Genomic DNA, 25336 nt, shown 5'->3' on the forward strand with positions numbered 1-25336 from the left:
AGAAGGTGGTGGTGAGTTGCCTTCCTAAACCACTGAAGTCCACATGGTGTAGGTACACCCACAGTGCTGTTAGGAAGGGAGTTCCAGGATTTTGACCCAGCGACAGTGAAAGAACGACCGATACATTTCCAAGTCAGGATGGTGAGTGGCTTGGAGGGGAGCTTGGTGGTGGTGTTCCCATGGACACAGGGCCTTAGTGCATGTGGAGTAGTGTGTGCAGTCTTGTCCTCCTTTTTTGGGAAAAAGATGTAATTGTGTTAGAAGCAGATCAAAGAAGGTTAACTCAACTCATTCCTAGGATGAATGGCATATTTTAAGAAAGTTGAATAGGTTGGATATGCACCCATTGGAGTTTAGAAGCACAAGACCCTGAGGGGACTTGATAATTAGCCTGTCAATGGCCTCATTTGGCCATTGACAGGTCGGAGGGCGGACAGCTGATTATACTGACCACCCGCCTTCCTAAAAATGTAAACGGACCGGGATGATGTCGGGGGTTCCTCCCGATGTCATCCCGCATCATTTTCCCCTCGGCGAGCAGGCCCCGCCCCCAAATCGCTGAGGGGAAAATCCTGGCCAATGTTTCAAGTCTGTCTGACTCTTCTTCAGAACTCTGAAGAGTCATACAGACTCGAAACGTTAACTGTTTCTCTCTCCACAGATGCTGTTAGACCTTGTGTGGTTGACTCTTAACTGCTCTCAGGGATGTGTAACAAATGCTGGCCTTGCCAGTGACGCCCACGTCCCATGAAAGAATATTTTTTAAAGTGTGCTGCTTGGACTACTAGTGCCTCGATATGTCAAGCAGGTAGCACGTGCCATTTACAGCTGAAGGGGAACCATATTCCATATGGACAAGGAGGAATGAGAGGCATCCTCAGTGCTGGCATCTTTTTCCAGTTTCTTTGCCATCTCCCCTCACGCCATCTCCAAGCTCACCGATTTTTAAAATTTGTTCATTGGGCATGGCCAGCATTTATTGCCCATCCCTAATTGCCCTTGAGAAGGTGGTGGTGAGCTGCCTTCTTGAACCACTGCAGTCCATGTGGTGTAGGTACACCCACTGTGCTGCTGGGAAGGGAGTTCCAGGATCTTGACCCAGCGACAGTGAAGGAACGGCCGATATATTTCCAAGTCAGGATGGTGAGTGACTTGGAGGGGAACTTGTCTATGAGATTCTCTTGACCCCATTAACATTAAGCCAATGACAACCCGATTTGCTCTTCTTTCCTGAATCGAAATGGTCCTCTGTCTTTGGGTGCAGTCCCCCCTGACTCAACAACATCGAGCCAAGCTCAAAAAATAAACCCCACTCTCATTCTGCCTTTGTAAACCATTACCTCGTAACCAATTTCCTTTTCCTCTCCAAAGTCCTCGAATGTGGCGCCACCCTCCAAATCTGTGCTTAAATCCACATTCACATCTCTCCAATCAGGTTTCCACCTCTGCTATGTTACTGAAACTGCCCTAAAGTCGCACACGACACTGTCTGTCACTGTGTCAATCGCCCTGTCATCCTCAACCTTACCACACTCTGTGACAGTATCGATAACCCCAAAGCCTCACATCCACATAACCCGGAAGTGCTGGGATTCTCACTTTAGAGAAAAAGAAAGAACTGGTGTTTTACGATGTTAAAGGTGCTATATAAATGCACGTCATTGTCCGGTGAGGGTTTGTTCACTGTGTTGTTTGCTGTAGGCAATTATGGATACGGGGACCCGGGTGAGAGCTGAATCATTCTCTGATCACACCGCATTAACCATTGAGACAGCCGAGAAAGAGGATTCTGGACCATACAAGATTGTGTTACAAAATGAAGCTGGGGAGGACAGCGCTCAGTTGCAAATAAAGGTAGTCGGTAAGTAACCATCGGAGACGTTGGCCTGAATTTTTCACCGGTCGGGGGGGGTGAGTAATCAGCGGGCCCAGAAGCGGACAGGAAATGGGCCTCTGGCCTGTCGGCCAACTGTAAATGGGCTTAGTTGTCAGCGGGCACGTTTCCAACTACCGAGCGCGTCCTTCGAGCGAAATATCGCATGAGTGCGCGATGACATCGGGACACTCACCCGACACCCTCTCGCGTTATTTCACGTCAATTCAGGTCGGGCACTCACTCCCCCCCGCAGGACATAAAAGTCTCGCCAATGTTGCTGTGTTGTTAAGTCCCTATACCAACAGATCATGAAAGGCTTAAATAGGGTAAATAAAGATGAACTGCTTGCCTTGGCTGAAAGGTCAGTAACCAGGGGGCACAGATTGATATAAGAACCACAGGCAACATGAAGGAAAACTTCCTGTACGCAACGAATAGTTAGGATTTAAAATGCACTGCCTGAGAGGGCGGGGTTCCTAGTTTCAGGGGTGATATTCAAAGGGGAATTGGATAAGTATTTGAAAGAGAAAAATACTACAAGGAAAAATAGGCAAGTAGAACTCAGTGGATTGCTCTTCGTAAGAGCCAAGATAGATTCAACAGACCAAATGTGATGTACTATTCTTTTTTAAATTCTTTCATTTATTGCCTATCCCTAACTGCCCTTGAGAAGGTGGTGGTGAGCTGCCTTCTTGAATCGCTGCAGTCCATGTGGTGTAGGTACACCCACAGTGCTGTTAGGGAGGGAGTTCCAGGATTTTGACCCAGCAACAGTGAAGTAACGGCCGATATATTTCCAAGTCAGGATGGTGAGTGACTTGGAGGGGAACTTCCGGGTGGTGATGTTCCCATCTACCTGCTGCCCTTGTCCTTCTAGTTGGTAGTGGTTGCAGATTTGGAAGGTGCTGTCGAAGGAGCCTTGGTGAGTTGCTGCAGTGCATCTTGTAGATGGTACACACACTGCTGCTACTGTGCGTCGGTGGTGGAGTAGGTGAACCTTCAAGGTGATGGATGGGGTGCCAATGAACTGTGACTCCAGGTGATTTACCACCTGATGCAGCCAAGTGACATTTGATGTGTATTTTAAAATAACTTTCTAAGGTTTTAAGTGGACTCTCGTATAAAATTTTCAGAGAGGATAAGTAATTGGGCGGAATCTTGTCCCTTCCCCTGTGGTGAGTTTGGTGGCAGGGGGGCATTTAATCTGGCAGGTGGGGACCCCACCACCTTCCTGCCTCTACATCGATTAAGTTCGTGGCAGGAAGGCCTGTGGACCACCTCCCCACCCCACCACCATTTGAGGCCCTGAAGTGGACAATTCATGCCCGCTTGAGGACCCCATCTTGCCGCCACTGGTATTAGCCAACGGCAAGTGGTGGGGCTCATCGTGCTGGGTGCACGGCAAGCAAAGACTTTTGTGGTTGTGTGTTGGCTCCAGTGGGGGAGGGGGGCAACGGGGGGAAGGGTGGGGGGGTGGGGGGGGTAGAGTGTCAGTCCCTCATTCAGGGATTGAGGGACTTGGCATCGGAAAAGGGGAGGGGTGGATGCCCTCGTTGCCAGCGCCAGTCCCCCACGGCTCCCATCATGCAAGCCCTCTACCGCCATCGCTCAACCCTGGCCGGGCGTCAGCGGTGACCTTAGACCTCGGGTGGGCGTCATACTGGCAGCAGCCACCGCCACCCCGATGGCGCTGCTGTCCAATAGAGCTACAGGCCTCTCAGTGGGTGGGACTTCTGGCCCCAGGGTCCTTGACACTTGGCCTGTCAAGACAGCAAGCCTTCCCAAAAAGAGCCAAAAATGGGTTTCTCACTGGCTCTTCAGCTGGCGGTCAAGAGCCCCTGTCACCTCCTCAAAATTCCATCCATTGTGCCTAGCGTGTGGGAACTTTCAGCGTCCTGACAGTATATCCAGTACATTCTATGTGAACGACAGGACCGTTCCTGCAGAATGCAGGTGGGAGGCATTAATATTGGATCTTTCTGCCCTTTGTAATAGATGTCCCAGATCAACCTGCACCACCGGAAGTTACTGAAATTGGAGGCGACTGGTGTACAATGGTGTGGAATCCTCCCGTCTACGATGGAAGCTCCCCAATTTTAGGTAACTAAAGACCCTGAAGTACCACCAGAAACTCAGAATAAAATGGGAAATACAACAGCAAGTTGCTCAGTACCTGGAATGAAGGTAGAAAATTTTTTGAATAGCGCATTTCAAGTCTTCAGGCTATCCCAAACCGCTTTACAGCCAATTAAAGTACAGTCACTCTTTAAGAAAATACGGCAGCCAATTTGCACATAGCAAGGTCCCACAAAACGGCAGTTATAATGACCAGAAAATATGTTTGAGATCTGAAAATTGGCTGCTTTAAAAAAATGCTTAATTAGCTGTAAAGCACTCAGAAATGTCCCGAGTGGGTGAAAGGTGCTGTTGAATTACAAGTTCTTTCTTTCAATCTCATTGAAGACCTTCTGCTTTCTACCTCAATAATTTCTGGCAAAAATTCAAGAAATTTGCAGGAGCTGCGCTTTTGTGCGGAGGTGGGGCTGTGTTAAAGGGGTGGGTCTATGTGAAAGGGACAGAGTTATGTTCGCCAGTTGAGTGGCAAGTTGCCGCTATTTTATCATGTTGTAACCGAGTGCCATTCTCCATTATATTTAGGTTATGTCATTGAGAGAAAAAAGAAGCAAAGCTCTCGATGGATGAGACTCAACTTTGACCTTTGCAAAGAATTGACCTTTGAACCCAAGAACATGATTGAAGGGGTTCCCTATGAAGTCCGCGTGTTTGCTGTCAATGCCATTGGAATGTCTAAACCCAGTGAGCCATCAAAGGCTTTCATCCCCCTTGGTAAGAGTCAGTAAAATTTGGGCTTCCGGCTTTTTTATTGTTCCCAGGATGTGAGTGATGTTTGCAGAGACGGTATTTATCTTCTACTTCTCTAGTTTCCCTGGAGAAGGTAACAGTGGGTTTTCTCCATCAATCCCTGTGGTCATGGGACTCCTACAATGGTGGTAGGTAGGGAGTTTCAGGTAATATGCCCAGGAGCAATGAAGGAGCAGTGATAACAAGTCAGGACGGTATGTTTGACACCTGTAGAAACTTTCAGGGGGTGGTGTTCCTGAGCACCTGCTACCCTTGTCCTTCGAGGTGGTTGAGGCTGTGGGTTTGGAAGGTACGCCCACTAGAGCCTTGGTGAGCTTTGCAGTGGATCATGTGATACACTCTGCTGCCTCTTCACATTGGTGATTGAAACATAGATCCCAAGGGGTCATGATAGGATGTGGAGAGGATGTTTCTTCTTGTGGAAGAGTCTAGAACTCGGGGGTCACTGTTTAAAAATAAAGGGTCGCCCATTTAAAATAGAGATGAGGCAAAATTTTTTCACTCAGAGAGTCGTGAGTCTTTGGAACTCTCTTCCTGAAATGGCAGTGGAAGCAGAGTCTTTGAATATTTTTAAGGCAGAGGTGGATAGATTCTTGGTAAACAAGGGGGTGATAGGTTATCAGGGGTAGGCGGAATTAAATGGTGGAGCAGGCTTGAAGGACAGAATGGCCTACTCTTGCTCCTTGTTTGTATGTTTATATGTTCGTATAGTGGTGAAAAGGGTGGACATTGAGTCCAGTGTCAGGACTGTTAAACTGCTCTGTGTTGGATCAAACTGTTGAGGCTTCAGCCCATTGTGGCATTGTGAGCATTCCATTGCATTCCTGAGCTGAGTCATGTAGATGGTGCAGAGGCTTCGAGAGAGTTCAGAAGTGAATCAGTTGTCATGGAGTACCCAGTTTCTACCCTGATCTTATTGACATATATCATCCAGTTCAGTTTCTAGTCAATGATAACCCAAAATGCATTGGAGTGTTCAGCAAGGGACAGGTCAGGGCAGGAGGGGCTGAGATTCCTCTTGCGCGAGATGGTCATTGTGTGGCATTACTATGCCAGGGACTGCTTCCTTATTGGAGGAGTTCTGAGTGGAGCTGAACATTATGAAATCAGCCTCACTTCTGACTTTATGATGGAGGGGCAGTCATTGATGAAGCAGCTGAAGGCTCTTGGGGTGAAGATGCTTCGCTGACCGATGTACTGAGGCTATGAGAATTGACCTCCAAAAACCTCAACCATCATCCTTTGTGTCAGGTATGATTCCGGCTATGGGAGTGTTCTCACTTTGACCTCCATTGACCTCAGTTTTGTTCAGGCTCCTTTGTGCCGCACTTGGTTGAATGCTGCCTTTATGTCAAGGACATCTACTCTCACCACTTGTTGGGCATGCAGCTGCTGTGTCCATGTCTGGCTCAAAGCTGTGAAGTGTTGTGGAGCCGAGTAGCTCAGACTGAACCCCAGCTACGCGTTGGTGAGTAGGTTAGTGGCGAGTGGGTTGTTCCTGATGACACTATCGATGACTCCTTCCATCACTTTACAGGTTAGGAGAGCACCTGGTAGGTTAGCAATTGACTGAGTTAGATTTATCCCATTCTTTACGGATAGGTGTCACCTGGACAATTTTCCACGTTGTCAGGTAGATGCCATCGTCATACCTGTTCTATGTCATGTGCCAACTTTGAATAGATACACATGGATCTCTATTTCATCAGTTTTCCAATGTGAATCATGAATTTTGGGGCAAGAGTTAGCACTCATTGGTATTGGCACCATTTGTAAAAAGACTACTTCTAATCTCTCCCTCCTCATTTTCTGTGATGATTTTACATTGACAATACCTCAATCCTGTGAATTTTCCTGTGATTTTTTTTTTCTCCAGCACCAACCAGCGAACCCACGCTCCTCGCTTGTGATGGCGTGACAGACACCAGCGTATCACTCAAGTGGCGCCCTCCTGAGCGTATTGGAGCAGCGGGGCTGGACGGCTACCGAATCGAGTATTGCCTTGAAGGAAGTAAGCCCAGCTTTTCCACAGATACCCTAAAGTGAACAAGGCACTTTACGATAAATAATATATATAAGAATTGCTAGACAAAAGTAGACCAAGGTCAATCTCGTTTACCTTCTACCATCCTGGCAGTCACATGATACAATGATAATGGGGTTATTGATCAATCTCAGTGATCAGTCTCTACTAATCAATCTGTAACGGATCCAGACATGAGGTGAGGGAAAAACCCCAGTGAGGGAGAGATTTGATAGGCCCAAAGTTACCGCTACCCTCCAGACACACTTCATTCGGCCCACATCATGGCCTGAATTTTTCGTTCATCGGGCACGCACAGTCAATGGGCCCAGAAGCCGACAGGAAATGAGCCTCCAGCAGCCGCGATTGGCCCTCGACCACAATTTCACACTGGCTGGCCAATTAACGGCTAGGCAGCGTGAAACGCGCGCTGAGAACTGCTTAGCGCTGCCGGGGTGGGGGCGGGAGGCAACCTGACTGGGGGTGTGGGTGAGCGCTCCGAGTGAGCTCCCTGAAGGCACTCAGCTGCCCTGGGGAGCTCAGACCTCCGCAGAATAAAGGACACGACAAAAATGTTGCAAATTCAAGCGCCTGAAAACAGACCTCATAAAACACCAGTCCCCAGACATCTCTTTTTATTTTATTTCCCCCACGGAGATTTCATCCCTCCCTGGATCGAGGTTTGAGCAAAAAATGTGAATGCCGCCTGGGAGAATGGCCCATTTTCCAAATGTAAGTGTGGACGGGCCACATAAAATCGCTGTTAATTGCATCGTTAATGGGCCTAATTGTCGGCGGACGCCCTTCTAACTGCCGCGTGCACCCACCAAGCGAAATATCGCACGAGTGTGCGATGACATCGGGACGCTTGCTTGACATCATCTCGTGCTATTTCAGGTTGGACACATGAACATAAGAAATAGGAGCAGGAAAAGGCCATTCGGCCCCTCAAGCCTGCTTTGCCATTTAATAAGATCATGGCTGATCTGCCCCAGGCCTCAACTCCTCTTTCGTGCCAGTTTCTCATAGCCCTCTACTCCCCGATATTTCAAAAACCTATCTACCTCCTAGAACCATAGAACCATAGAACACTACAGCACAGAAAACAGGCCATTTGGCCCTTCTAGTCTGTGCCAAAATATTATTCCGCTAGTCCCATTGACCTGCACCTAGTCCATAACCCTCCAGAGCGCTCCCATCCATGTATCTATCCAATTTATTCTTAAAACTTAAGAGTGAGCCCGCATTTACCACGTCAGATGGTAGCTCGTTCCACACTCTCACCACTCCCTGAGTGAAGAATTTCCCCCTAATGTTCCCCCTAAACCTTTCCCCCTTCACCCTCCTCTTTAAATACTTTCAGTGATCTAGCCTCCACAACTCTCTGGGGTAGAAAATTCCAGCCATTCACTACCCTCTGAGAGAATAAGTTCCTTCACATCTTAGTTTTAAATGAGTGTCCCCTTATTCTGTAACTATGTCCCCTAGTTTAAGATACCCCCACTAGTGAAAACATCTCAACATCTGCCCTGTCAAGCCCCCTCAGAATCTTGTACCTTTTCTCTCTTGGACATAAAACTCTGGCCCATGTTTCCAATTACTCACATACTATATCCCAAAGTATTGATTTATCTGAGTCAATTCAGCCTTAATGGATGTTTTAAAGCATTTTAGATCTTTATAGTTTTGAGTGATTTTTTTTTTGTTTGTTTTTGTAGCCAGATTTGAACCCACTGATCAGTTTGGATGGTTCAGTTCAGACATCTTCCATTTGACTTAAGTAGAATTGCAGGACTATTAGAACCCTTAGAGTACGGACAACAATGACAACTTGTATTTGAATAGCGACTTTAAAATAGTAAAACATCCCTGGATGCTTCACAGGAGCATTATCAAACAAAATTTGACACTGAGCACAGAATGAGATATTAGGACAGGTGACCAACTGCTTAATCAAAGAGATAGGTTTTCAGGGGTGTTCTTAAAGGAGGGAAGAAAGATGGGGAGGTTTAGGAAGGGAATTCCATATCTGAAAGCCTTGACAGCTAAAGAAAAGGCCACCAATGGTAGAATGACTAAGATAGGGAACGCTCAAGGTCATATGGACATGCAAAATAGGAGTAGGAGTAGGCCATTCGGCCCCTCGAGCCTGCTCCGCCATTCATTAAGATCATGGCTGATCTGTTTGTGTTTTGAATTCCACATTCCCACCTACCCCCAATAACCTTTGATTCACTTGTCTAACAAGGATCTATCTATCTCAGCCTTAAAAATATTCAGTGACCCCGTCTCCACCACCTTCTGAGGCAAAGTTGCGCAACCCTCAGAGAAAAAAAATCTCCTCATCTCTTTCGTAAAAGGGCGACCCCTAATTTTAAAACAGTGCCCCCTAGTTCTGGAGTCACCCACAAGAGGAAACATCCTTTCCACATGCACCTTGTCAAGGCCGTTCAGGATCTTTATACTTCAGTCAAATCACCCCTCACTCATCTCAACTCCAGTGAAAACAAACCCAGTCTGTCCAACCTTTTCTCATAAGACAACCCACTCATTCCAGGTATCAATCTAGTAAACCTCCTCTGAACCACCTCCAACACATTTACATCCTTCCTTAAATAAGGAGACCAAAACTGCACACAGTATTCGAGATGTGGGCTTACCAATGCCCTGTATAACTGAAACATAACATCCTTACTTTTTTGTTCAATCCCCATTAGCCTTAATTACTTGCTGTACCTGCATACTAACTTTTTGTGACTCCTACACGAGAACACCTAGATCCCTCTGCACCTCAGAACCCTGCAGCCATTCTCCGTTGAAGTAATATTCTGCTTTTTAATTCTCCCTGCCAAAGTGAACAACTGCATATTTTCCCACATAATACTCCATCTGCCAGATTTTTGCTCACTCACTCAACTTATCTATATCCGTCTGCAAACTCCTTATATCTTCTTCACAACATACTTTCCTACCTATCTTTGTGTTGCCTGCAAATTTAGCTACCATGCCTTCACTCCCCTCATCTAAGTCATTGACGTAAATTGTAAAAAGTTGAGGCCCCAGCACAGACCCCTGCGGGTCTCCATTTGCCACATCCTGCCAATCAGACAAAGACCCATTTATGCATACTCTCTGTTTTCTGCCAACCAGCCAATCCTCTATCCATGCTAATAGGTTACCCCCTACAAAATGAGCTTTTATTTTCCACAATAATCTTTGATGGCACCTTATCAAATGCCTTCTGGAAATCCAAGTACAATATGTCTGCAAGCTCCTCTTTCTCCGCAGTGCCTGTTACTCCTTCGAAGAACTCCAATAAATTGGTTAAACATGATTTCCCTTTCATAAAACCATGCTGGCTCTTCCCAATTACCTTCAGTTTCTCTAAGTGCCCAGCTAGAACCACCTTAATGATCAATTCTAACAACTTACCCTGAACAGACATCAAGCTAACTGGCCTATAGTTTCCTGTTTTCTGCCTCCCTCCCTTCTTGAATAGAGGGGTTATATTTGCTACTTTACAGTCTGTTGGAACCTTTCCAGAATCTAGGGAATTTTGGAATATTAACACCAATGCATCTACTATCTCAGTAACCACCTCTTTTAAGACCCTAGGATGAAGTCCATCTGGACCTAGAGGGAGGTGGTGGTGTGGTGGTATTGTCACTGGACCAGTGATCCAGAAACCCAGGGTAATGCTCTGGGGACCAGGGTTCGAATCCTACCATGGCAGATGGTGGAATTTGAATTCAATAAAAATATGGCATTAAAAGTCCACGATGACCATGAAACTATTGTCAATTCTTGTAAAAACCCATCTGGATCACTAATGTCCTTTAGGGAAGGAAATCTGCCGTCCTTCCTTGGTCTGGCCTACATGTGACTCCAGACCCACAGCAACGTGGTTGACTCTGAAATGGCCTAGCAATCCACTCAGTTGTATCAAACCGCTACAGAGTCTCAAAAAAGGAATGGAATTGGATGGACCACCCAACGTCAACCCAGGCATTGGAAATGACAATAGCAAACTCAGCCCTGTTGACCCTGCAAAGTCTACAAACATCTGGGGGCTGGTGTCAAGTTGGGAAAGCAACAGCCCGACGCAGCCAGCCTCCCAAAATCATGCCTTACAGATAACATCCCGAACATCACCGTCCCTGGGTATGTCCTGTCCCACATGCACAGTGCTATACAGTCGGCAGGGAGTTGCGCTGGGGGTCCTCAATATTGACTCTGGACCCCATGAAATTTTTATTTATTGGTTCATGGGATGTGGGCACCACTAGCTAGGCCAGCATTTATTCCTCCATGAAGACTCCCCATTTGCCTCCCATCAGGTCAAACACGGGCAAGGAAACCTCCTGCTGATTACCACGTACCGCCCTCCCTCAGCTGATGAATCAGTGCTTCCTCCATGTTGAACACCACATGGAGGAAGCACTGAGGGTGGCAAGGTTGCAGAATTTTACTCTGGGTGGGGGATTTCAATGTCCATCACCAAGAGTGGTTCGGTAGCACCACTGCTGTCCTAAAGGACATAGCTGCTAGACTGAGTTTGCGGCAGGTGGTGAGGGAACCAACAAGAGGGAAAAACATAGTTGACCTCATCCTCACCAACCTGCCTGTCTCGGATGCATCAAGCCAGGGATCAGTCTGGTTCAATGAAGAGTGCAGAATGAAGCATGCTGGGAACAGCACCAGGCACACCTAAAAATGAGGTGTCAACCTGGTGAGGCTATAACACAGGACTACTTGCGTGCCAAACAGCATAAGCAGCAAGTGATAGATGGAGCTAAGCGATCCCACAACCAACAGATCAGATCTAAGCTCTGCAGTCCTGCCACATCCAGTCGTGTATGGTGATGGACAATTAAACAACTCATTGGGCTCAAACATGGACAAAAGAGCAGAAGTCCCAAAGTGAGAGTGACTGCCCTTGACATCAAGACTGCATTTGACCAAGCATGGTATCAAAGAGCCCTAGAAAAACTGGAGTCAATGGGAATCAGGGGGACAATTCTCCACTGGTTGGAGTCATACCGAGCACAAAGGAAGGTGGTTGTGGTTGTTGGAGGTCAGTCATCTCAGCTCCAGGATATCACTGCAGGAGTTCTTCAGGGTAGTGCCCTCAGCCCAAATATCTTCAGCTGCTTCATCAATGACCTTCTTTCCATCATAAGGTCAGAAGTGAGGATGTTCATTGATGATTGCACAATGTTCAGCACCATTCACGACTCCTCACATATTGAAGCAGTCCATGTCCAAATGCAGCAAGACCTGGACAATATCCAGGCTTGGGCTGACAAGTGGCAAGTAACATTCACACCACACACAGTTAATGACCATCTCGAACAAGAGAGAATCTAACCATCATCCCTTGACGTTCAATGGCATTACCATCATTGAATCCCCCATTATCAACATCCTGGGGGTTACCATTAACCAGAAACTGAACTGGACTAGCCATATAAATACTGTGGCTACAAGAGCAGTCAGAGACCAAGAATCCTGTGACAAGTAACTCACCTCCTGACTCCCCAAAATCTGTCCACCATCTACAAGGCACAAGTCAGGAGTGTGATGGAATACTCCCCACTTGCCTGGATGAGTGCAGCTCCCACAACACTCAAGAAGCTCAACACTATCCAGGACAAAGCAGCTCACTTGATTGGCACCCCATCCATAAACATTCACTCCCTGCACCACCGACGCACAGTAGCAGCAGTGTGTACCATCTACAAGATGCACTGCAGAAACTCAACAAGGCTGCTTAGACAACACTTTCCAAAACCACGACCTCTACCTTCTAGAAGGACAAGGGCAGCAGATAGATGGAACATCACCACCTGGAAGTTCCCCTCCAAGTCACTCACCATCCTGACTTGGAAATATATCGCCGTTCCTTCACTGTCGCTGGGTGAAAATCCTGGAACTCCCTCCCTAACAGCACTGTGGGTGTACCTACACCACATGGACTGCAGCGGTTCAAGAAGGCAGTTCACCACCACCTTCTCAAGGGCAATTAGGGATGGGCAATAAATGCTGGCCCAGCCAGCAAAGCCCACATCCCGTGAAAGAATTTTTTTAAAAGTGTCACCCGTAGCTCCATCACTTTACTCAATACTGCTTCCCTAGTGATGGTAATTTCACCGAGTTCCCCTCTCCCTTCCACTTCCTGATTTACAGCTATTACTGGAATGTTATTTGTATCCTCTATAGTGAACACAGAAGCAAAATATTTGTTCATTTCATCCACCATTTCCTTATTATCCACTATTAACTCCCCACTGTCACTCTCTAGAGGACCAACACTCTACTTACTCTTTTCCTTTTTAAATACCTGAAGAAACTCTTGCTAAACGGTTTTAAATTTCTAACTAGCTTCCTCTCATACTCTAACTTCTTGCTCCTGAATAACCTTTTAGTCATTCTCTGCCGTTCTTTATATTCTGACCAATCATTTGACCTGTAACTCACCTTTGTGCAGTTATATGCTTTTTCCTTAAGTTTGATGTTTTCCTTAACATCTTTAATTGACCACAGATATTGGGTCCTCTCTTTAGAATTTTTCTTTATAGTAGGAATATACTTATTCTGAGTATTCTGAAATATCCCCTTAAATGTCTGCCACTGCTTCTCTATTGATCTAAACCCTGGCCTTATATCCCAGTTCACTTCAGCTAGCTCAGCTTTCATCCCCACCTAGTTGCCCCTATTCAAGTCTAAAGACCCAATCTTCTCGCTTTCAAACTGGATGTAAAATTCAATCATATCGTGGTCGCTGCTACCTAGGGGTGCCTTCACTCTGAGGTCATTAATTAATCCTTTCATATTACACAATACCAACTCTAACATAACCTGCTGTCTAGTTGGTTGCAGAATGTGCTGCCTAAGAAACGTTCTCAAAGGCATTCTATAAACTCCTCATCCAAGCTAGTACTGCCATTCTGATTTTTACAGTTTATATGCAGATTAAGGTCACCCATTATTATTAGCACCCCTTTATCACAAGGACCCAATATTTCTTCTTGTATTCTTTGTCCTACATTGTGGTTACTGTAAGGGGCCCAGTAGACCACTCCCACTAACGACTTCTTTCCTCTACTATTCCTCATCTCCACCCAAACCAATTCTACATCCTGATCTCCTGAACCAAGGTCATCTCTAAGTATTTCACCGATGACATTCTTGATTAACAGTGCTACCCCTCCAACTTTACCGAGCTTCCTATTCTTCTTGAAGTCATATACCCTTCAATATTCAGGACCCAATCCTTGTCATCCTGCAACCACATCTCCATAATGGCCATCAGATCACATTTATTTACTTCAGTGTGCACTATCAATTTGTTTACTTTATGAATGGTATGCACATTCAGTTACAGAGCCTTTAGTTTTGTCTTTTTGTTATCTTTGTGACATCTAATCTTGATTCTTGGTGCATTCTTAGGTTTTTATCTCTCTGTCCTTTCCAGCCATTCTCCGACCCCCATTTCCCATATTACTATTTTCCTCTCTGCTCTTTAATATACCCCATCTTTCCACATTTGATCTCTTTTCCCCTCTGTTTAGTTTAAAGCCCACTCTACTTTCCTCGTTATGCTGTTTGCAAGAACACTGGTCCCAGCACAGTTCAGGTGTAGGCTGTCCCAGTGGTACAGCCCCCACTTTCCCCAGTATTGGTGTCAGTGCCCCCCAAACTGGAACCCACTTCTCCCACACCAGGCTTTGAGCCACGCATTCATCTCTCTAATCTTATTTGCCCTGTGCCAATTTGCGCATGGCTCAGGTAATTATCCAGAGATTATAACCTTTGAGGTTCTGTTTTTTAATTTAGTGCCTAGCTCCTCATACACCCAATGCAGAGCCTCCTTCCTAGTATTACCTATGTCGTTGGTACCTACATGGGCCATGACAATCGGATCCTCCCCCTCCCATTGCAAGCTCCTCTCTGGCCCTGAGCAGATGTCCTGAACCCTGGCACCAGGCAGGCAACACAGCCGCCTGGACTCTCACTCTTTGCTGCAGAGAACAGTGTCGATCCCCCTCACTATACTGTCCCCTACTACCACTACATTCCGCTTGAATGTCTTCCTGTACCACGGTGCCAGGGTCAGTTTGCTCATCCACCCAGCAGCCCCCACTCTCATCCAAACAAACTGAGAGAACCTCAAACCTACTGGACAATCGGAGAGGCTCACACACCTGCCCTTTGGGTGCCCTTATTTGCCTCACTCAGTCACACACTCCTGGACCACTGACCAGATCAGAAGATCCTAACCTAAGTGGTGCAACCGCCTCCTGGTGCAAAGCACCCAGTTAACTTTCCCGCTCCCTGATGTGTCGCAGTGTCTGCAGCTCAGCCTCCAGCTCAACGACTCTGAGATGACGTTCCTTAAACCACAAACATATTTTCCCTGGATCACAAGTGGTGACTAACTAGTAATTAACTAGTTAAGACCAATTCGCTGGTAAATGTCAATGCAAAGCAGCAACATTCTCACAGTTCCCAAACTGTGGTTAAGGCCCCATAAGCACAGAAAGGAGGCTGTTAATGATCACTTCGCTTTAATTAAAGATGATGTGGGGGAGTTCATTTGCTTAACATTATTCTTTCAATCAACCACACCAAAACTGGAACAACTGCTGCAGCCTTGACACATCACCTGTTCTGCCATCCTTAATGTGTTTTAATTAATTACTTTATATTATTCACTTACTTATGTTGCTATTTTATATATTTTCTTAACTTTAACACCAATTTGTATACTATTTTAAACCTTAGGAATGGAACCACTCGCCAAATATTTACTGAACAGCTAGCCCCTTTCCTGTAGTAGAGCAAGAACTAATTCCTACAGAGTGAGAAAGGTTAAAAAAAAGGAAACAAACACTTCTTCCTCTCTCTTTCAGCAAACTCTCCACTCGCCAACCTCCAAGTCTGCGCTCAGTTTCCAACAGAGCTTTTCAATTAACCCCACGGTCTCTAGAGCTTTTTACAGGAGAGAGTTCCAGATTTCCACTCCCCTTTCTGTGAAGAAGTGCTTCCTCACATCACTCCTGAACAGCCTGGATCGAATTTTGTCCTAGCATTTTTTTGTTTTTATTGCTAATTTGGTTATTGCCCTCCTGGTTCTGGATTTGCCCCATCAAAGGAAATATCTACCCCATTAACTCCTTTAATCACCTTAAACATCCCAATTGGATCACTTCTATACTCAAGAGAATACAAGCCTAGTCTGGTTGCATGCAGCAGTCCCATATAATCGTCGAATGTGTCGGTTCATGGACTCCCAAGATACCTGCCCTTTTTGTGGCCTTGTGGAGTCCGTGGATCACGTTTACATAGGGTGTTGTAGGCTGCACTCCCTTTTCAGTTATTTAAAAAACCTTTTATTAATGTTTTGTTTGCACTTCAGTCCCATGCTCCTGATCTACGGGCACCCGGTGTGGAGGGGGGTGCTGGGAGGGAGGAGGACCTCCTCGTGAACCTGCTCCTGGGTTTGGCCAAGTTGGCCATTAAAAGGCCCAGGCAGCAGGCGATCGAGGGGGTCGTCCCACCCGACTGTTTGCCCCTCTTCCTGGCTACATTCGCGGCCAGATGTCCCTGGGGAGGGAGTACGCGGTGTCTGCCGGCACCCTCAAGGCCCTCCATGCCTGGTGGGCACTGGCAGTGTGCTGAGGTGCTTTATCGATCCTCTCAATCACACTTTGATTTGATGTTTGTAAGTTTTCTTTAAATTTTGTCTTTGGTTTTACAGCTAACCTAACTTAGGGGCTGTGTTTATTTTCTCCCTTGTTTTGTTAATTTAGTTGAATTGTTTGACTCTGAAAGAGTTACAAGCCTAGTCTGTACAAACTGGCTGTAATATTTAACCCTTTAAGCCTGGTATCATTCTGACAAATCTGCACTGCACTCTCTCTAAAGCCAATATCAAGGTTGTGCTGCACATTTTATTTGATCAGTTTTCATTTTGCATAACTGAGTTATTTTTCCTTTTTTGTTTCAACCCAGCAAACGAGTGGATTGTGTCGAATGCCGAGCTGACCGATAAAACCAAATACACCGTGAATGGCCTCCCAACTGGGGAGAAAATCTACGTGAGGGTCAAGGCTGTGAACGTGGCTGGCGAAAGCGCTCCCATCAATATAACAACGGCTATTCTTGTCAAAGAAGTTGTGGGTGAGCAGCTCTTTCTGCCTGGGAATGAATCAACAAACTTTGGCTATACTGGAGTCAGCGCTAAGGGTAACTGACCCTCTCCCCCTGCCAATCTGCAGTGAGGAGGAGATTCCGTTCTTAAAAACTAGGTCCTCTGAGCAGCAAGGCTGGGAGAACTTGGTCAGTTTACTTTGGTGTCGCTGTTGGCAGCTGGGGGCGTGAACCAGGAGTCACTGAGTGTAGAAGGGGTTGGTCATGCTATATGCCTGAGTCTACATGAGGCTCTGGAGGTGATGGTGGATGGACATTTTGGAGTCCACATACATACGTATATGTTAACTTTTGCAATTTCCCATGTGCGTTTGCGTGTGCCTGTGTTAACATATGCCTCTATTTGTGTGTGTGTGTGTGTGTGTGTGTGTGTGTGTGTGTGTGTGTGTGTGTATATGCCTTTATGTGTGTGATTCTCTCACCCGCGGATATTACTATAACTTGTTAGTTACTCTGTTCTCTATTGCTCGTCTCTTTCAGAACCCCCGAAGATCCGTCTTCCTCGGCAGCTGAAACAAACATACATTCGCAAAGTTGGGGAGCAGCTGAATCTCTTGATCCCTTTCCAGGTACGGGCTGCATTCTAGGGCTAAGGATTTTAATCCTTTTATATTCCTTCACAGGATGTGGGCATCACTGGCTGAGCCAGCATTTATTGCCCATCCCTAATTGCCCTTGAGCTGCCTTCTTGAACCGCTGCAGTCCCTGTGGCGTAGGTACACCCACAGTGCTGTTAGGGAGGGAGTTCCAGGATTTTGACCCAGTGATAGTGAAGGAACGGCCGATATATTTCCAAGTCAGGATGGTGAGCGGCTTGGAAGAGAATAGAGAGATTTGAGTCACTCCAGAATTGAAACTGCGGATGAGAGCTGATCATCACTGCAATCATCGTGGAACACATTGAGGTCAATCTTGGATTTGTGCAATCCTATCGGACACGTGGTACAGAATCACTACACACCTCTCGCCGATTTTATTTATATTGCCTTCGATGGATGTAAAAAGGCAAAGTCAAGTCAGTTTTCACTATCACTCATTTTAGAGTCTCTCAGAGTCAAGATCTACCCCCATTTTTTCCTACATGACTTCACCTTATTTTGAACGGACCAAGTCGCCAAAGAATGTGACTGACGATGATCTCTGCCGTCGACACTCAGACACTCAGACACAAACCTGGTGGCTCAGCAGCTTGTTGTAGGCTCCGTGTACTTTTCATTCCATCCTGTGGCTGAGTGGGTAGCACCCTCACCTCTGAATTAGAAGCTTGTGGGTTCAAGGCCCACTCCAAATAAACTCATAGGGCTGAATTCCCCCCCACCCCCCCCCCGTCGGGGAGAGTGGGAGCGAGCACGAACCAATCGGTGCCCCCGATCGGGTCCACGCCGCCATTTTACGTGGGTGGGCCGGTTAAGGCTGAGCGCTCCCTGTGTGGGCGGGCGGGCGGGTGGGGGGGGTTCCCTGATTTGGGGCCTGCGCACGAAAGCACAGAAATCGCCCTCAGGCACAGAGCTGTCTCAGGGGGATCGGTTTAAGGTTTTAAAATTTAAACAAAGGGAAAAGAAAACTTTTGAAACATGTCCCCTCGTGTGACACTGTCACATGAGCTGGGACATGCCAGTGAAGGGTCAGTACTGAGGGAGTGCTGCACTGCCAGAGGGTCAGTACTGAGGGAACGCTGCACGGTCAGAGGGTCAGTACTGAGGGAGCGCTGCACTGTCTGAGGGTCTGTACTGAGGGAACGTTGCACTGTCTGAGGGTCTGTACTGAGGGAGTGCTACACTGTCAGAGGGTCAGTACTGAGGGAGTGCTGCACTGTCAGAGAGTCAGTACTGAGGGAGTGCTGCATTGTCAGAGGGTCAGTCCTGAGGGAGTGCTGCATTGTCAGAGGGTCAGTACTGAAGGAGTGCTGCAATGTCAGAGGGTCAGTACTGAGGGAGTGCCGCACTGTCAGAGGGTCAGTACTGAGGGAGTGCTACACTGTTGGAGGGTCAGTACTGAGGGAGTGCTACACTGTCAGAGGGTCAGTACTGAGGGAGTGCCGCACTGTCAGAGGGTCAGTACTGAGGGAGTGCTACACTGTTGGAGGGTCAGTACTGAGGGAGAACTGTATTGTTGGAGATCCTGTCTTTGAGATGTGATATTAAACTGAGGCTCCATCTCTCTCTCAGATGAATGTAAAAGGGGATTTCTCCCTGCTGTTTGTGCCAATATTTATACCTCAATCAGCACAAAGGAAGGTGAACTGGCCACTTGTCTCATTACCGTTACTGTGTGAGCTGTTGGCTGCGTCTGCCCAGCTTGAAAAACAATGTGAGATTGAGCCAAACCTCAACAGCTTTTTGCGGGGGGTCAGAGAGCTTTCTGGTTCTCTCTGGTGTCCTAGCTAATATTTACTTTTCAACCCACATCCCTGAGACAGATTAACTGGTCATTATCAAATTGTGGGAGCTGGCCATGTGCAAACCGGGCTGCTGCATTTCCTACATTACAAGGGTGACTACACTTCTAAATAAAATACTCCATTGGCTGCAAAGTGCTCTGAGGATGTGAAAGGTGCTAAATAAATGTAAATTCTTTCAAGTGGTTTTGAGGGGTAGGTGCTCTGTTCCTGCAAATTTCCAACCAAACACTTAAAGGAAAAATCAATCCCAAACCTGTAAATGCACAACAGATGTTCAGCCCATTGTTGTCCTTCCAAATTAACTTGCCGTTGACTCACTCGGCACCCCAGGGAAGAAAATAACCACAAGAGTGAATTTCTGGAATATTTCAGCCACACCCCTGGCTCTCACTGAGCAAACGCTCCCAGGTAGCAGTCCGAGGGAGTGTTTGCATCCCTGAAGTGCTTGCAGATCACACCAGCATTAACATTGCAGTATAAATCCAGGGCCTGGGCCCTACACAACTTCTGAGAAAACAACCTGAGATGCCCACCGGCGCACCCACCCCTTCCACTGCTCACGCCACACACCTGGGCGATGCCAACTCCCCAGCATTGCTCCATAGTCTCTGAGAAAAAACACAGGCAGAAAAATAATTGTCCTTTCTCGTCATTTCATTTGACGGTCAATAATCGTCCAGTCAGACAATTAAGAGTCTGTTCACTTTCCAGTGATGTGGGAAAGGCGGGACTCCATGTTGGGTGACCAATGGCAAGGGTGTGGGGGTGGGGCAGTCGTAGGCAGGGGATCGTGTGATGGACCTTCCAGGAATACATCCAATCAGAGTCCTCGTACAGTGACTGTGTTTCAAAAAATGATTTCATTGGCTGCAAGGTCGTTTGGAACATCCTGAGAATTTGAAATGCAGAGATTCAAGATGGCAGCTCAACACCACCCCCTCAAGGGCAATTAGGGATGGGCAACAAATGCTGGTCTTGCCAGCAACACCCATATCCCATGAAAGAATTTTTAAAACTGCAAACTCTGCTTGAGCTGTTAATCCACAAAAGGTTCTCAAATGCTTTCTATTAAACACAATGCCCCTCTTAAATTGTGAATGCTGGAACATGGTGAAATTGAAAATGAGTTCCCCCCGACTAGGGAAGATGTTCGTTTGAAAAGGGAAAACAATATAAATGGCAGGAAATGCACAGCCTGACACTGATGCACCTCTCAGGTGGCTGTAAAAGAATCCCCTGCTACTATTCAAAGGAGAGCAGGGGAGTTCTCCCCAGAGTCCTGGACAATACGTTCCCTCTAACCTGGACAATACGTTCCCTCTAACCTGGACAATACGTTCCCTCTAACCTGGACAATACGTTCCCTCTAACCTGGACAATACGTTCCCTCTAACCTGGACAATATGTTCCCTCTAACCTGGACACGTGCACAACCCTCTGAGCCTCAGCTGTGTGGGGAGCAGGCCACACACAACCAATGTTCTCTAAGATGTGGCTGCAGAGTAATTTTAACATTCCACACAGTCCAACAAATAAACAGCAAAGGGAAACCTGAGAGAATTTTCATCCTGGCCAATATTTAACCCTCAACCAACATCACTAGAGACAGATTATCTGGTTATTGCTGTTTATGGGAACTTGCTGTATGTAGGATGACTGCCGCGTTTCTTACATTGCAACATTTCAGAAGTATTTCATTGGCTGAGAAGCGCTTTGGCATCTCCTGAGGTTTGAAAGGGGCTATATGAATGCAAGTTTCTCCTTTTTGTGGTGTGGTCTTCCTGCAGTCACAATATGAAGGAGCTGCTTCTATCCATCGCTACAACATGAATGTTGAATGAGAGTTGGGTGATGCATTGTTAATATAATTGACTTTTATAACCAGGGTAAGCCTAGGCCAAAGGTTAACTGGGCAAAGGATGGAGAACCGTTGGATTCAAAGACAGTCAACATCCGCAACACGGAAACAGACACGGTGATCTTCATCCGCAAAACTGAGCGCAAGCACTCAGGCAACTACGAGCTAACCGTCCAAGTGGAGAAGATTCAGGACACAGCCACAATAATCATTCAAATAGTTGGTATGTGAACCCGAGTTAGAGCATTTCGCTGCCACACAAACCTGTGATTTTGCAGGTCAATAGAAAAAAAATTTGGGTGGACGTGTACAAGTTATTCAACTTAGGGTCAAGCTATGTTAATGTTGAGTTTCATTTTCCTGAAACCCAAGTCCTGGTTTATGTGAGTCTCTTCTGGCCCAATATTCAATGCATCTCGGAGCTGCCCTTTGCCTTGATGGTAACCATTGCTGCCCCTGAGTCAGTAGGTCCCAGCTCGATTCTCTTCTCCGTATAGTCCAGGCAAGCGGAAAGCTGAGCTCCGAACAGGAATTCTGGACTGGCATTGGGTGGTTGAGCCCCTAAAGCCCTCCCACCAGCTGGAACTAGCTTCCCATCTCCCCCACCACCTTCCCCACTTGGCTGATATACCAATGAATTCCTATTCACTTCCCAGCCTGTCTGATTGTCATTCAGCTTGTGAATCCTTCCAAATCAACAATGTCTCTGAGAGATGCTATTACTGAAACTATATTGTTAACATGTATTCACTGGGCAAAGGAGGTAAAGATTTATTTTCCTCTTTTGAATTTGATGACATTAGCAATAGGAGGGTAAGCTCAGTGCAGTGAATTTTCACCCAGTTATCTCCTCTTTCTCGGAGCCAGTGTGAGGATGAGGATCCGGGACCTGTTGGATTAGTAGGAGGTAGACATGCAAGGGAAAGAGACAGAATCTTCGATCTCTGATCCTTGGTAGGGGTATCTTGGGCGGTAAGCCGAAAGTTGCATAGCTTTGGCTATAGTGATAAAGTCACCAGGCCAGTAATCCAGAGGCTGATGCTCTGGGGACAGGGGTTCAAATCCCACCAAGGCAGCTGGTGGGATTTAAATTCAATTAATAAATCTGGAATTGAAAGCTAGTCTCAGTAATGGTGACCATGAAACTATCATCGATTGTCATAAAAACCCATCTGATTCACTAATGTCCTTTAGGGAAGGAAATCTGCCGTCCTTACCTGGTCTGGCCTACATGTGACTCCAGACCCCACAGCCATGTGGTTGACTCTTAGCTGCCCTCTGAGATGGCCTAGCAAGCCATTCAGTTCAAGGGCAATTAGGAATGCTGGCCTTGTCAGAGACACCCACATTCCGTGAAAGAATAAACCAAAAAAAGTGAATATGTCTGGGCTGTCAAAGATCCAATAAATCATTAATCTCCAGAACGAATGAGAGGTGCACTCAAATGTAGTTGTCAATTTTGGAGGAAAGTAGACTTGATTTGCAAGTAACCTAAATCATAGATCTCTGATATGGGGCCATGGTAGCATAGGGGTTATGTGACTGGAAGAGCGATCGAGAGACATGAGTTTAAATCCCAGATGGGGCATTTAAATTTAGTTAATTAAATCTAGAATTAATAATCTAGTCTCAGTGATCGAGACCATGCAAATACCGGATTGCTGTAAAAATCCATCTGGTTCAATAATGCCCTCTGGGGAAGGAAATCCCCTGTCCTTACCCGCTCTGGCCTACATGTGAGCCCAGACCTGCAGAGATGTGGTTGACTCTCTGAAATTCCAAGCAAGCCATTTTTATTCATAAAATATCTGCAAGAACATTACAAAATGTTTCTAAATGGCCATCACAAAAAGTGCAATCGTATTCAACCTTTACACTTGGATCACGAGGTGCTTCAATATTTTAGACATTTCAGTATGGTCATTACAGACAGTCAGACAGTGCATTGGAATTGGAGTTAGCAACATACATCATGTTGCAGTCTGAGGTGCATCAGTACAATTATGATACATTTAGTATTCAATGCATACATTGATTGTGAGCCCGAGGAGTCTATACCTTTCCCGGTCCCTCGGTGCACTATGACAGAAAGGTCTTAGACAGCGACCCTTCCCCATTGCACCTTTGCGGCAGCTGCCCCAAGCTTTAGTGCGTCCCTAGCACGTAGTCCTGAACTTTGGAATGTGCCAGTCTGCAACACTCGGTCAGGGGCAACTCTTTGCACTAAAAGACCAACAAGTTTCGGGCAGACCAAAGAGCGCCTTTCACCAAGCTGATGATCCTCCAGCTGCAGTTGATGTTTGTCTCAGTGTGTGTCCCTGGGAACAGCCCGCAGAGCACAGAGTCCTGTGTCACAGAACTGCTCGGGATGCACCTCGACAGAGACCACTGCATCTCTCTCCAGACCTTCTTTGCAAAGGCACAATCTACAAGGAGGTGAACAACGGTCTCTTCCCCACCACAGCCACCTCGAGGGCAACGTGCAGAGGGGGTGAGACTCCTGGCGTGTAGGAAGGATCTGACAGGGAGGGCCTTTCTCACCACCAGCCAAGACAAGCAAGCCATTCAGTTCCATTCAGAAAGATGGCTCACCACCACCTTCCCAGGGGCATGTGCAACAAGTGATGCCCAATTCTTGCGAATGAATAATAAATATAGAGGTAGGAGCTCAGCTCGAGATGAATATAGGCTTTACCTTAGACCCCTGGTGGCAGACAGGCTATGTCTTGGGGAGCTGGTGAAAGAAGCTGGAAGAAATCTCCAGGGCCTTTAGGAGTGTGGGGTGTGGGGTGGAAAAGCGTGGCCAGGATTTTATGGCCCCTCCCACCCAGCGGGTTGTTACACTCCTGCTGGAGATTTAAATGGCTTGTTTCCTCCGCCGGGAGGAAACAGGCCACAGCAGGGATGTAAAACCCTGGCCAGTGAATTGTATTATAATGTTAATTAGTGGCTGTGACAATGGATAAGGGTATGAGTGACACCACAGCCAAAGGGAGGCAGGAGAACAGGGAAATCATGGCAGAGATAGGCAGGCAAGCGAGAAATGTGGGATTACCAAAAAAAAAGACAAGGTTATAATTAGTGATTTTTTTCACAGAGAAACCTGGTCCACCAGCGATTGTGAAAATTGCCGAAATTTGGGACACTAATGTAGCTTTGGAGTGGATACCACCAAAGGACAATGGGAATGCCGCTATTACAGGATACACGCTTCAAAAAGCTGATAAAAAGACCATGGTGAGTGTGAAATAAGAGCTCACTGCCTCTGTCTCTCTTCCTCACTCTCTCTCTGTGTCTCTCTTCCTCACTCTCTCTCTGTCTCTCTATCACTTTCTCCCTCTGTCTGTCTCTCTCTCTGTCTGTCTGTCTCTCTCCATCTGTCTGTCTCTCACTCTCTGTCTGTCTTTCTCTCTGTCTCTCTCTCTCTATCTGTCTCCCTCTCTTTCTGTTTCTCTCTCTGTCTGTCTGTCTCTCTCTGTCTGTCTCTCTTTCTGTCGCTCTGTCTGTCTTGCTCTCTGTCTCTCTCTCACTGTTTCTCTGTGTCTCCCTCTCTCTCTGTCTGTCTGTCTCTCTCTCTCTGTCTGTCTCTCTTTCTGTCGCTCTGTCTGTCTCGCTCTCTGTCTCTCTCTCACTGTTTCTCTGTGTCTCCCTCTCTCTCTGTCTGTCTCTTTCTCTCTCTCTGTCTGTCTCTCTGTCTGTCTCTCTTTGTCTGTCTGTCTCTCTTTCTCTCTGCCTCTGTCTATTTCTCTGTCTCTCTCTCTGTCTGACTCTCTCTCTGTCTCTCTGTCTGTCTGTCTCTGTGTGTGTGTGTGTGTGTGTGTGTCTCTCTCTCTCTCTGTCTGTCTGTCTCTCTCTCTCTGTCTCTCGCTCTCGCTCTGTCTGCCTTTCTCTCTGTCTCTCTGTCTCTTTCTCCCTCTGCGTGTCTCTCTCTCTCAATGCCTCTCTCTCTCTGTGTCTCTCCCACTCACTGTCACTCTCGCTGTCTCTCTCCATCTCTCTGTCCGTCTCTCTCTGTCACTCTCTGTAACTTTCTCGCTGTCCGTCTCTTTGTCACTCTCTCCCTCTGCCACTCTATCTCTGTCT

The 25336-nt window shown here is 46.7% G+C and overlaps 1 protein-coding gene across 1 annotated transcript in view; it reads left to right on the top strand.

The window, feature by feature from the left end:
• The window catches only part of mybpc1 (myosin binding protein C1), a 92255-nt gene that overhangs the window by 43862 nt on the left and 23057 nt on the right, over nucleotides 1–25336 (top strand). The window contains exons 16-23 of the mRNA XM_041216196.1: nucleotides 1702–1861; nucleotides 3872–3976; nucleotides 4535–4723; nucleotides 6636–6770; nucleotides 16797–16964; nucleotides 17475–17563; nucleotides 21281–21476; nucleotides 24351–24490. Coding sequence (XP_041072130.1) covers nucleotides 1702–1861; nucleotides 3872–3976; nucleotides 4535–4723; nucleotides 6636–6770; nucleotides 16797–16964; nucleotides 17475–17563; nucleotides 21281–21476; nucleotides 24351–24490 — 1182 coding nt within the window. The remainder of the gene's footprint in view (nucleotides 1–1701; nucleotides 1862–3871; nucleotides 3977–4534; nucleotides 4724–6635; nucleotides 6771–16796; nucleotides 16965–17474; nucleotides 17564–21280; nucleotides 21477–24350; nucleotides 24491–25336) is intronic.

This window comes from Carcharodon carcharias, chromosome 21 (genome assembly GCF_017639515.1).
Source record: "Carcharodon carcharias isolate sCarCar2 chromosome 21, sCarCar2.pri, whole genome shotgun sequence".
Taxonomy (NCBI): domain Eukaryota; kingdom Metazoa; phylum Chordata; class Chondrichthyes; order Lamniformes; family Lamnidae; genus Carcharodon; species Carcharodon carcharias.